The sequence below is a fragment of the Oncorhynchus clarkii genome, chromosome 6 (genome assembly GCF_045791955.1).
Source record: "Oncorhynchus clarkii lewisi isolate Uvic-CL-2024 chromosome 6, UVic_Ocla_1.0, whole genome shotgun sequence".
In the NCBI taxonomy this organism is placed as follows: domain Eukaryota; kingdom Metazoa; phylum Chordata; class Actinopteri; order Salmoniformes; family Salmonidae; genus Oncorhynchus; species Oncorhynchus clarkii.
In genome coordinates this window covers 10,153,732-10,167,267 of record NC_092152.1, presented here as the reverse complement: position 1 = coordinate 10,167,267, position 13,536 = coordinate 10,153,732, and the positions used below count along the sequence as shown (strand labels likewise).

The window sequence follows — 13,536 nt, the reverse complement described above, 5'->3', positions numbered from 1 at the left end:
GGGGATCCATAATAAACCTCAGGAAGAGTAGCTGCTGCCTTGGCAGGAACTAATGGGGATCCATAATAAACCCCAGGAAGAGTAGCTGCTGCCTTGGCAGGAACTAATGGGGATAAACCCCAGGAAGAGTAGCTGCTGCCTTAATAAACCACAGGAAGAGTAGCTGCTGCCTTGGCAGGAACTCATGGGGATCCATAATAAACCCCAGGAAGAGTAGCTGCTGTCTTGGCAGGAACTCATGGGGATCCATAATAAACCACAGGAAGAGTAGCTGCTGTCTTGGCAGGAACTCATGGGGATCCATAATAAACCACAGGAAGAGTAGCTGCTGTCTTGGCAGGAACTCATGGGGATCCATAATAAACCATAGGAAGAGTAGCTGCTGTCTTGGCAGGAACTCATGGGGATCCATAATAAACCACAGGAAGATTAGCTGCTGTCTTGGCAGGAACTAATGGGGATCCATAATAAACCACAGGAAGAGTAGCTGCTGTCTTGGCAGGAACTAATGGGGATCCATAATAAACCCCAGGAAGAGTAGCTGCTGCCTTGGCAGGAACTCATGGGGATCCATAATAAACCACAGGAAGAGTAGCTGCTGTCTTGGCAGGAACTAATGGGGATCCATAATAAACCACAGGAAGAGTAGCTGCTGTCTTGACAGGACCTCATGGGGATCCATAATAAACCACAGGAAGAGTAGCTGCTGTCTTGGCAGGAACTAATGGGGATCCATAATAAACCCCAGGAAGAGTAGCTGCTGCCTTGGCAGGAACTCATGGGGATCCATAATAAACCACAGGAAGAGTAGCTGCTGTCTTGGCAGGAACTAATGGGGATCCATAATAAACCCCAGGAAGAGTAGCTGCTGCCTTGGCAGGAACTCATGGGGATCCATAATAAACCACAGGAAGAGTAGCTGCTGTCTTGGCAGGAACTCATGGGGATCCATAATAAATAGAAATACAACACACACATACACCAACTGACACTTACCTGTGCCTGACTATATTAGACAATGTATTTGTAATGCTTTGTTTTTTTAATAGTTATTGTTTTATATTCTATTTATCTCTGATAAGTTACCCAGGAAAGGTACAAAAAATGCCCATATTAATATAAGTAGCCTTAAAAATCAATAACTTGTTAACATAACATTCAATATTTGGCTGAGAATCACTTAGATAATTCATTTGATGATACAGCAGTAGCAATGCAGGGATATAACATCTAAAGAGATCTATTGAGTAGGTGTTGCTGTATATTGTAATGAACCTGTAAGGCCACCAAAACTCACATGCAGTTTATTGACTAGTGTTAACAGTCTAGGACACTGATTTTCCATGAAATAATCAAGTTGTATTTTATTTGGATGAACAGACAGTGATCCCCAGCACTGACCGGCAGCACAAAGCCTTCCCAAGAACTCTCCCTCAGCCCCCCCCCCCCACATTCTCACATACAGCAACTCATTTGTATAACATTGTGTAAAACATTGCATTACCCGCTTCTTAAACTGAACACACTCTTTGTTTAATAATCTGGACAAACACATAAAATACCCTCTGAGAAGTGTACAGTAACCAAACGCATTCAGAATGCATTGACCAAACAGGCCTCCTAATACAGTTGAAGTCAGAAGTTTACATACACCTTAACCAAATACATTTAAACTCAGTTTTTCACAATCCCTGACATTTAATCCTAGTAAATATTGAATGTGAAATGTCAGAATAATAATGGAGAGATTATTTATTTCAGCTTTTATTTCTTTCATCACATTCCCAGTGGGTCAGAAGTTTACATACACTCAATTAGTATTTGGTAGCATTGCATTTAAATTGTTTAACTTGGGTCAAATGTTTCGGGTAGCCTTCCACAAGCATCCCACAATAAGTTGGGTGGATTTTGGCCCATTCACCCTGACAGAGCTGGTGTAACTGAGTCAGATTTGTAGGCCTCCTTGCTTGACTTGTTCAATTCTGCCCACAAATGTTCTATAGGATTGAGGTCAGGGCTTTGTGATGGCAACGCCGATACCTTGACTTTGTTATCCTTAAGCCATTTTGCCACAACCTCAGAAGAATGCTTGTGAAGTGTACCAGTCCCGCCTGCAGAAAAGCACCTCCACAACATGTACACCTCCAATTGACTCAAATTAAGTCAATTAGCCTATCAGAAGCTTCTAAAGCCATGACATAATTTTCTGGAATTTTACAAGCTGTTTAAAGGCACAGTCAACTTAGTGTATGTAAACTTCTGACCCACTGGAATTGTAATACAGTGAATTATAAGTGAAATAATCTGTCTGTAAACAATTGTTGGAAAAATTGAATGTGTCATGCACAAAGTAGATGTCCTAACCGACTTTCCAAAGTTATAGTTTGTTAACAAGAAATTTGTGGAGTGGTTGAAAAACAAGTTTTAATGACTCCAACCTAAGTGTATGTAAACTTCCGACTTTATTTGGGTTCTACCCCCCTGACCCATGTGATCTTCCGCTGCAATTGACTCAGGTGCTAGACCCGTCTCAAAGGAGACACTTTCTCTTGCAGGTGCACAGGGCAACTCAGTGTTCACGTCCATTTGCTTTGTATGAGTCTCTGTGTCTTCGACTGAGCTTTCAGTCCTGACAGTGTCCAGTTCCCATTCCACTGAGACATTAACATCCCTTGGAACCCACAGTCTCGCAATGTCCCCCACCCTTCTCTTGAAGGGGTAGTGTGTCTGACTAGGCACAAATGAGTCAGTGCTCAACTCAGTCTCTTGTCCCGTGCCAGTAAGCTCATGCTTTGAAACAAACCCAGTAAGGTTTGAGCCTGTTGTAGTGTACATGATAAGCATGATAAGGTCCATTACACTGTATTTCTTCATACAGCACCTCTGACAGTTTCTTTTCAATTTTGAAGGGACACTTGAATTTGTGTCTCAGTTTGAGTGATCCCCTGTGGTAGTCTCTAAGCCACACATATTAATTTTCCTCATACCTCTGGGGTGTCACCTTGAGATCAATGTATTGCTTTTGTTTACATGTGGCTTTTCTGTGATTTCTCTTTACAGCTTCCCTTACAGTGCTTAAATACCCTTACACCTTTTGCACACACTGAGACACATAATGTTTCCAGAACCACATGAACTGGTAATGTCATTTCAGTACTGAAAAGCACCACGTATGGTGTGAACCCCGTGGAATATATATATTGTTTTATTTCACTTTTATTTAACTAGGCAAGTCAGTTAGGAACAAATTCGTATTTTCCAATGACGGCCTACCCCGGCCAAACCCTCCCCTAACCCGGACGACGCTGGGCCAATTGTGCGCCGCCCTATGGGACTCCCAATCACTGCCGATTGTGATACAGCCCGGGATTGAACCAGGGTCTGTAGTGGCACCTCTATGACTGAGATGCAGTGCCTTAGACAGCTGCGGCACTCAGGAGCCCCAAAGAGTGAACACTACTCCTGTATGCCAGCATCACATATGGGAGTATCTCATCCCAATTTATTTGATTGTCATCAACAAAAAATGACATCATATTGATCAGAGTTCTGTTCATTCTTTCCACTAAACCATTTGTTTGTGGGTGGTATGGAGAGGTTTGGGTTTTGTTCATTTGTAAAAGATTGCACATCTCTCTATGACATCTCTTTCTCTATGGATAGAGAGAGGAATGCCTAGCTTCAACACAACACAAATTCCTCTACTAGTTTCTTGCCCACTATTACTGCTTCCTGATTGGACATGGCATATGCCTCTGACCACCTAGTCAAGTTATCTGACACTTCCACTACCATAATTACCTCGTCCCATCTCTGTAAATGGACCCATTTTGTCTCTCAAAATGGTGGCCTGTGACATAACTTGTCATGGGTGGTCTGGGGGCTCGACCCTGTAACTTATACAAAGCGCATGCCACGCAGCCCTTACAACACTGCTTTATGGCTCTCTGCTAACCTGGCCAATAAAATCTTGCTCTGATTTTACTGGTGAGCTTTTCTACTCCTAAATGGCCTCCTGTTCTATCATTGTGGATGAAGGCAAGTACCTCATGAACAAGCTCATCTGGTACCACCCCTCTCCAGATGGTGTCATCTGTCTCATAGTTTTGACTCTCAAGGAATAACACCCCATTGTTCACATGTAATGACCCCCACACTTGTTTGAAAGGCCTAAAATTTGGCTCTGATTGCAACTCCACAGGGAGCTCTGCTTTACTCTCTTTTTGTCATTTCTTTAACTAGGAGACCATTGGGTGTCTATCCTGTCCTTCCAAAAGGAAAACTGCATTTTTGGGTACTGCCTGGCTCATTTGAGCTCCAACTGCAGGCTCAATAGTGACATCCTAAGGCTTGTTTACGATGGCTCTCAGATTGACAGTGGCCTCCTGTGAGACGGCTGTGTTCACACTCTCTGTGTGTGTGTGTGTGTGTGTCGGCGTGACACACCATCTGCATTACTGTGCAGTCTCTCTGGCCTCTGGACAATATCATAGTCAAACTGATCCAGTATCTCTAGCCATCTAGTCAACTGTCCCTCAGGTTGTTTGAAGTTACTCAGCCACCTCAGTGAGCTGTGATCATTTCCCAGTAGAAATGTCCTCCCCAGCAAAAAGTGTCTGATGTGTTTAAGAAACACTACCACATCAAGAAGCTCCTTCTTGGTAGTTGAATACTTCCCTCCTTTTTTGACAGTGCTCTCTACCCTCGTGTTTCTGGGAGAGGACTGCCCCTATGCCTGTGCGACATGCATCAGTATTCATTATGAAATCTAAATTTGGGTCTGGCCAGTGTGGAGGATGTGGTCAGTTTTTACTTTGATTAATTAAAGGCCACTTGACACGCTGCGTTCCACTCAAACATTTCCCACAATCTGCACAAAGGCTCCGCCATAGCTGCAAAATCTGGTATGAACCTCCTGTAGTGTGACGCCAGGCCTAGAAAAGCTTCTTGCTTCTGTCAGCAACTTGGGGCTAGACCATGACCTGACTGTCTCTGTTTTCATGGGGTCAGTGGACCCTCCCTCAGCCGAGAGGATGTGTCCCAGGTAGCTCAACTGCGACCTGAACAAATGACACTTAGATGGCTTCACCTCAAGTCCTGCTTGCTCCAGTCTGCTAAAAACCTTGTCTAAACACTTCACATGTTCTTTGAATGTACGACCAAACACCATGATGTCATCTAAGTACACCAAGCATGTTGTTCACTGTAAATCAGCCAAAACCAGGTCCATGAGACGCTGGAAGATGCTTGGTGCATTTGTCAACCCAAACCCCATGGCCTGGAATTTGAAAAGCCCTCTCTTTGTCTCAGAAGCAGTTTTGCAATGATCCTCGGTGTATACCTCAACTTGCCAGTACCCACTGGTTAAGTCTAAAGTGGAAAGCCACTGAGCACCGGCAAGCGAGTCCAAGGTCTCGTCAATCCTAGGAAGTGGATAAGCATCTTTTTTTTCTCGTTTAACCTTCTGTATTCCGCACATAACCTGATTGAACCATCCTTCTTTCTTACTAACAACACTGGTGCTGCCCATGGACTGATGGGTGGGCTAACTATTCCCCTTTCTAACACGTCCTGCAAATGCTTGTCAAACTCTTCTTGCAGATGAACAGACACCCGTCTCAACGCTTGTTTGATAGGCCTGGTGTCCCCTATGTCAATCTTATGCTGGACTAGTTTTGTGCAGCCCAAGTCAAATTCACCAGTGCTAAACACTCCAACATACCTTCCCACCATTTCCTATACAGCTCCCAGCTGCAATCTATGTCCAGCTCTTGCATTAAATGTTCTACGTTCCACTTTGCTGTGGTGCGAGAGTATGGCGGCTGGTTAGAATCCTGTAGGCTAGCAACGATAGTGTCTTCACTACCCTTCTCCTAGATAGAGAAACCCCCCAGTTCAGTGCACTCTTTCAGTAACTGTGATTGCGGAGTTACATTCATCACACGCACTGACAGTTTCCCCTTCACTAAGCTCCAAACACTACATGCTGCCAACAGGTTACTTGTATCAGTGACTTAAAACGCAGGGCTCAAGAATACCCTCAGTTTTGTCATTGTCCCCTCAACTTTACCAGTTATAAACATTTCACTTCCGGAGGGGATAATCGTGTCATTCATCACAAACACTTTACACACTCCCCCTGCCCCTCCCCTGAAAATCAACAGAATCTGCTTCCCCAAAACACAACATGTTTTCTTTCTCAAATCAAGTACAGACCCATATTTTACCTGGAAGTTTGTCTCTATCAGTGCACACTGGTCTGTGTCGCTAGCGACTACAAAATCCCAGGTCAGATTAAAACCTTCAATGTTTATGACTGTGAACCAGCTACCCAGGACTGAGAGAAACTGTCCATTTGCTACTTTAACCATGTTGTGGTATGGTTGCAGTGTACCTCTTACCTCCAGTAGCATTTCTCCATACCTGTTTGTGTACCATGACCTCACCACCATGACCTCACCACCATGACCTCACCAACATGACCTTACCACCATGACCTCACACTCGAAGTTAGCAATTTTGCACTCCAGGTAAACCCCACTAGATCCTGCCACATACGTCTCGTGTCTGAGCCATTGAATTGTGACTCCACTTTGTCTCTGTACTGACGTTTTTCCTGTTTGATTGCCTTACGGAGGGAATAACTACACTGTTTGTATTCTACCATATTCCCAGTCACCTTGCCAATTCTTAAATGAGGTGGTTCGCACTTTCAGTTTTGCGCGAATGCTGTCATCTATGCACGGTTTCTGGTTTGGGTAGGTTTTAATAGTTACAGTGGGAACATCATCACCTATACACTTCCTGATGAACTCAGTCACCGTGTCCGTCTATACGTCAATGTTATTCTCAGAGGCTACCTGGAACATATCCCAATCCACGTGATCAAAACAATCTTTAAGCATGGATTCCGATTGGTCAGACCAGGGTTGAGTTTCTGTTTGAGTTTCTGCCTATAGGAAGGGAGGAGCAAAATGGAGTCGTGATCTGATTTGCTAAAGGGAGGGCGGAGGAGGGCCTTGTAGGCATCTCGAAAGGGGGTTGTAGAAGTGGTCCAATGTTTTTACAGAGCGAGTACTACAGTCAATGTGTTGATAGAACTCCGATAGCGCTTTCCTCAAATTTGCTTTGTTAAAATCCCCAGCTACAATAAAGGCGGACCCAGGATATGTTATCACAATCACATTATGAGTAGTTAATCATGAAACATACCTTTCTTCTTCTGGAGAGTTCTTTATTTATATATTGGGGCGGCAGGGTAGCCTAGTGGTTAGAGCGTTGGACTAGTAACCGAAAGGTTGCAAGTTTGAATCCCCGAGCTGACAAGGTACAAATCTGTCGTTCTGCCCCTGAACAGGCAATTAACCCACTGTTCCTTGGCCATCATTGAAAATAAGAATTTGTTCTTAACTGACTTCCCTAGTTAAATAAAGGTAAAATAAATAAAAATTCCTGTCTGTGCACTGAGAACCCAGCTGGCTTTAGGGGTGGAAAAAGTACCCAACAGTCATACTTGAGTAAAAGTAAAGATACCTTAATAGAAAATGACTCAAGTAAAATTCTACTTGTCTAAAAGTATTTGTTTTAAGATATACTTGAGTATCAAAAGTAAAACTATAAATAATTTCAAATCCCTTATATTAAGCAAACCAGACGATCCAATTCCGGAAAGTCTTAATTTCAAATCCCTTATATTAAGCAAACCAGACGATCCAAGTCTTAATTTCAAATCCCTTATATTAAGCAAACCAGACGATCCAATTCCGGAAAGTCTTAATTTCAAATCCCTTATATTAAGCAAACCAGACGATCCAATTCCGGAAAGTCTTAATTTCAAATCCCTTATATTAAGCAAACCAGACGATCCAATTCCGGAAAGTCTTAATTTCAAATCCCTTATATTAAGCAAACCGGACGATCCAATTCCGGAAAGTCTTAATTTCAAATCCCTTATATTAAGCAAACCAGACGATCCAATTCCGGAAAGTCGTAATGCTGGTGAGTTACCACCACTCAGATATCCTGAAGTTATTTCCGGAAGTATGTAATAACACCAAAAACATTCTGGGCTAATAATGTAAGAAATAACACACACAAAAACAAAGTAGTGCAGAGCTGTCATGTCTGTCGACGTCATCTTGATGTAAAGTTAGTGTGGGTGAGGTGGATTGGTTTTTGTGTCCATCAATAATGAAAAACCACTTGGTATTGACAACATAAATGGAAAGCTACTGAGTTTGGATGAAAATGTTTGTTCTCAAAACTTGAGGGAAGCCAAAGTCATTCCGCTACACAAGAATGGTAAAGCACCCTTTGCTGGTTCTAACAACCGAACAATCGGCTTGCTGCCGACTCTTAGCAAACTTCTGAAAAGAATGGTGTTTGACCAGATACAATGCATGTGTCCATGTCTGCTGATGATTCAACCCTGTGTCAGCAATCACAGCTAGTCAAGTCACTTCAAACCTACACAAAAAGTTGCATGTCAGTTTTATTATGGGTGGCTAGTGATAAACTAACCGAAAGGTTGCAAGTTCAAATCCCAGAGCTGACAAGGTACAAAATCTGTCGTTCTGCCGCTGAACAGGCAGTTAACCCACTGTTCCTAGGCCGTCATTGAAAATAAGAATTTGTTCTTAACTGACATCTCTAAAACTAAGAGCATTGTATTTGGTATGAATAATTCCCTAAGTTTTAGACCTCAGCTGAATCTGATCATGAATAGTGTGGCTGTTAAGCAAGTTGAAGAGACTAAATTACTTGACGTTACCTTGTATTGTAAACTGTCATGGTCAAAATATATAGATTCAATGGTTGTAAAGATGGGGAGAGGTCTGTCCATGATAAAGAGATGCTCTGCTTTGTTGACACCACACTCCACAAAGCAAGTCCTGCAGGCTCTAGTTTTATCTTATCTTGATTATTGTCCAGTCGTGTGGTCAGTTGGCCCCGAACAGAGCGGCACGGCTTGCTCTTCACTGTAATCAGAGGGCTTATATCAATACTATGCATGCCAGTCTCTCTTGGCTACCGCATCGCTTCTTGTTTTTAGAAGAAACAGTGTTGAAAATTCAAAATTGTTTTCATAATCAACTTACACACACACACACTTAACCCACCAGACATGCCACCAGGGGTCTTTTCACTGTCCCCAAATTCAGAACAAATTCAAGAAAACGTACAGTATTATATAGAGCCATGATTGGATGGAACTCCCTTTCATCTCAGATGGGTCAAGTGTCCCATGTAGCTCCGCTAGTAGAGCATGGCGCTTGCAATGCCAGGGTTGTGGGTTTGATTCCCACAGGGGACCAGAATGAAACAAGTATGAAAATGTGTTCACTCACTACTAATCAGATGCTCTGGATAAGAGTGTCTGCTTACTAAAAAATGTGAACAGCAAACCTGGTTTCAGAAAGCAACACAGCGTCTCTCCCTTATTTGACCTGGATATTTTGTGTGTATTTACTGATATGTGTGACATTGATTAGTTCTGTTCTTGTTTATAAATGTTCCGTATTATTTCATGTTGCATGTGGACCCCAGGAAGAGTAACTATCGCAACAGTTAATGGGGATCCTAATCAAATAAAAAATAACAAGTTTCAATATTTGCTGTTAGCTTATTTCTGGCGTTTTCATAAACATTGGTTGTTTTTATTGGTCTAAGGTCAAACGGTGTCAACATTCTGACTTAAGGGAGAACTGTCCCTTTAACTAACCATGTCACTAAAGTACCTGTGTGATGTGCCTGTGGTCCCTGGTAGGGTCAAATCAGATGATAAATACCAAGGACATTGTCACCTAAATGTTTTATTGCCGATACAATTTGAATTTGAACTGATATCATTTGAATATCTTTATTTGTGGCGTACATACAAATGAAGCTACTTTTACAAATGAGGCCACAGTGAATCAGTACTCAGCACTTTATAATGTACTCATAGTGAAGAAAAAAACTCCCCTTTACCCCAGACACACCATGGTTTACCTTGGTAAACTACTGGACAACAACAGGGGTGTATTCACTAGGAACCAGACAGAAGCCAACTGGCTAAAATGGGGAGGGACTAACCTAAAATTGTCCAATAAGAAATGCTTGTTTTTGTTGAAAAACTTTTGTGGTGCAAAATGTTTTTCTACGGTTTGCACTAATAAATACACCCAAAAATCTAAATCAACACTTGATTATCGCTTCAGATTGTCAGCTGATTCCTCCTGCTGTCATCCTGTGATGCGCCTGAAGGGGTCACCCTCCACCCTCCTCATGCAGTTCCCCACCTCCCTCTTCCTCCAGCCACCACTGGCCCATCATCTAAAACTAGAGCAGCTTTCACAGAAAGCACAAATAAAACCCACTTGGCTTGTGTCCTCTTTGTCTAAGCCAACCAAACATGATCATAGCAGGTCGCTTTAAAAAGGCAATACCTGCCCCAGGTCTTCAGTATCTAAACAAGTAGTTCATCACGACAGTTCAAGGGGTTACGGGCGGTTCTCTCCTTCTCTCTGAGTGACCGTGGCCCGGGGTGAGGCTCCCTGTGGTGCACTGCTGACTTCTGTTCCTCCTGACCCCCCATGCAGCAGAGGACTGTGGGTAGAGCGGAGCAGAGCCCTGGCTGTCGGTCCGTGGTGACGTGTTTCCCCCACGCCTGGAGTGTCCCTCCCGGCCATCACAGTTTAATATCCTGAGACTCGGACATCTTGGCCAGGGTCTTCTTGACGCGCAGTGCCGTGAGGCGAGAGGCCGGGTTGTGGGCCCAACACTCCGTCATCAACTTGCCCATCTGCCTAAGGCACTGTAGGGGGCACAACAAAACACAGTCAGCTCTAGTTTTTGGATTAACCAACGTGTATGTGTGTGTGTGTGTACTACACATACTCTACTGTGCGTGGTTGGTGTGTGTGTGTTTACATGCTTATGTGACTCTGTGTGTGTCTGTGCATGTGTGACTGGCTTACCTCGTCGCTAGTCCAACGGTTGGGGAAGGAAGGTCGTAACCTCTTGATGCAGACCACCTCTCTCATGTCCTCATACGAGGGGTCGGAGGGCACCAGGTCATGGTACGGTAGCTGGTACTCCTCTACAATACCTGGAAGACATAAATACCACAATGCGGATTTGATCTAATTTCGCTGAAAGTACAGTACTTCCTGAGACAGTTTCCCCTAGGTACAGATCTAGGATCAGCTTTCCCTCCACAATCCTAACCTCAACCATAATTGGGAAAAAATGCTAAACTGACACGAGATCAGCATCTAGGGTGAAACTACTTGGTTACAGTACCTCCTGAGACACAGCGCCTGGCGATCTCCCAGAGGATGAGGCCGAAGCTGTACATGTCGGCCATGATGTAGGACTGGAAGTGGTTCCTGTTGAGGCTCTCATCCAGGACTTCTGGGGGCATGTAGCGCTTGGTGCCCACCCTGGTGTTGGGAGGGATGTCCACCTCGTTGGTGTCACTGGGATGGTAGAAAGGAGAGGTAGGGATAGAGGGAGGGAGAGAGGGAGGCCATGTTAGATTAGATGAGAGAGATAGTAATGGATAGAAAAATAGAGGGAGAAATATGGAGGGAGAGAAGAACAGAGGGAGAGTTGTTAGATGAGATGAGAGATAGTGATGGAGGGAGAGAAGAACAGGGGAGAGATGTTAGATGAGAGAGATAGTGATGAGGGAGAGAAGAACAGAGGGAGAGTTGTTAGATGAGATGAGAGATCGTGATGGAGGGAGAAGAACAGAGGGAGAGTTGTTAGATGAGATGAGAGAGATAGTGATGGAGGGAGAGAAGAACAGGGGAGAGATGTTAGATGAGATGAGAGAGATAGTGATGGAGGGAGAGAAGAACAGGGGAGAGATGTTAGATGAGATGAGAGATAGTGATGGAGGGAGAGAAGAACAGGGGAGAGATGTTAGATGAGATGAGAGAGATGGTGATGGAGGGAGAGAAGAACAGGGGAGAGATGTTAGATGAGATGAGAGAGATAGTGATGGAGGGAGAGAAGAACAGAGGGAGAGTTGTTAGATGAGATGAGAGATAGTGATGGAGGGAGAGAAGAACAGGGGAGAGATGTTAGATGAGAGAGATAGTGATGGAGGGAGAGAATAACAGGGGAGAGATGTTAGATGAGATGAGAGATAGTGATGGAGGGAGAGAAGAACGGGGAGCAGTGTTAGATGAGAGAGATAGTGATGGAGGGAGAGAAGAACAGGGGAGAGATGTTAGATGAGATGAGAGAGATAGTGATGGAGGGAGAAGAACACAGGGAGACCATGATATATTTGATTTGTTTGTTTGTTTAGTTTTTAATTTCATTTTCCTATTTGTATTTCCATTAACCTTTTCAACTTATTGTTGTCCATTGTGACACTATGATACTCTCATGCAAATAGTTTGGTTGAATGGAATTAATCAATTATGAGGGACAATCGATCGACTGGCACGCACACAATAACCCTCTCCCTCCCTACCTGATGAATTTGACGGCCAGGCCCAGGTCAGCGATGCAGCAGGCTCCATTCTTCTTCACCAGGATGTTCTTGCTCTTCAGGTCTCTGTGGGCGATGGCCGGCTTGCCCTGGGTACCAAAGATCTCTGTGTGGAGGTGACAGAGGCCCGAGACTGAGGAGTAGGCCAGTCGCAGCATGGCCTTGGTGTCCAGCGTGGTGGACTTGAGGTAGTCGTACAGAGAGCCACCCTCGTGGTAGTCTGTGATCAGGTAGAGCTGGGTCCACGAGCCTGTTCCCTTGATGTCAGCCGCTATGAAGCCTGATGGACACGGGGGAAGTTGAGCGATATGGAACTGAGGAACATTATAGCACTATTATAGCATTACAGTATACGTACAGAGAATTCAGAAAGTTTTCAGACCCCTTCCCTTTTTTACACATTTTGTTACATTACAGCCCAATTTTAAAATGGATTAAATAAAAAATGATCATCATCAATCTATACACAATACCCCATAATGACATCACAATACCTCATAATGACATCACAATACCCCATAATGACAAAGCAAAAAGGTTTTTTTATACATTTTTGCAAATGTATTAAAAATAAAACAGAACTGACTTATCTACCTAAGTATTCAGACCCTTTGTTATAAGACTCAAAATTGAGCTCAGGTGCATCCTGTTTCTATTGATCATCCTTGAGATGTTTATACAACTTGATTGGAGTCTACTGTACCTGTGGTAAATTCCATTGATTGCACATTATTTGGAAAGGCACACACCTGGCTATATAAGGTCCCACAGTTGACAGTGCATGTCAGAGCAAAAACCAAGCCATGAGGTCGAAGGAATTGACCGTAGAGCTCCGAGACAGGATTGTGCCGAGGCACAGATCTGGGGAAGGGTACCAAAACATGTCTGCAGAATTGAAGCTCCCCAAGAACACAGTGGCCTCCAACATTCTTAAATGGAAGAAGTTGGTCAGGGAGGTGACCAAGAACCCAATGGTCACTGACAGAGCTCCAGAGTTCCTCTGTGGAGATGGGAAAACCTTCCAGAAGGACAACCATCTCTGTAGCACACCA

At 43.7% G+C, this 13,536-nt stretch overlaps 1 protein-coding gene across 2 annotated transcripts in view; it reads right to left on the bottom strand.

The window, feature by feature from the left end:
- Nucleotides 1-9,796: 9,796 nt before the first annotated feature.
- Nucleotides 9,797-13,536, bottom strand: part of LOC139410602 (bone morphogenetic protein receptor, type IBa) — an 89,364-nt gene continuing 85,624 nt past the window's right edge. For both annotated transcript variants that reach the window (XM_071155909.1, XM_071155908.1), the window contains 4 exons: nt 12,467-12,764; nt 11,284-11,459; nt 10,959-11,089; nt 9,797-10,795 (listed from right to left, as the gene is read on the bottom strand). In XM_071155909.1, the coding sequence (XP_071012010.1) occupies nt 10,670-10,795; nt 10,959-11,089; nt 11,284-11,459; nt 12,467-12,764 (731 nt within the window). In that variant the 3' untranslated portion in view covers nt 9,797-10,669. The remainder of the gene's footprint in view (nt 10,796-10,958; nt 11,090-11,283; nt 11,460-12,466; nt 12,765-13,536) is intronic.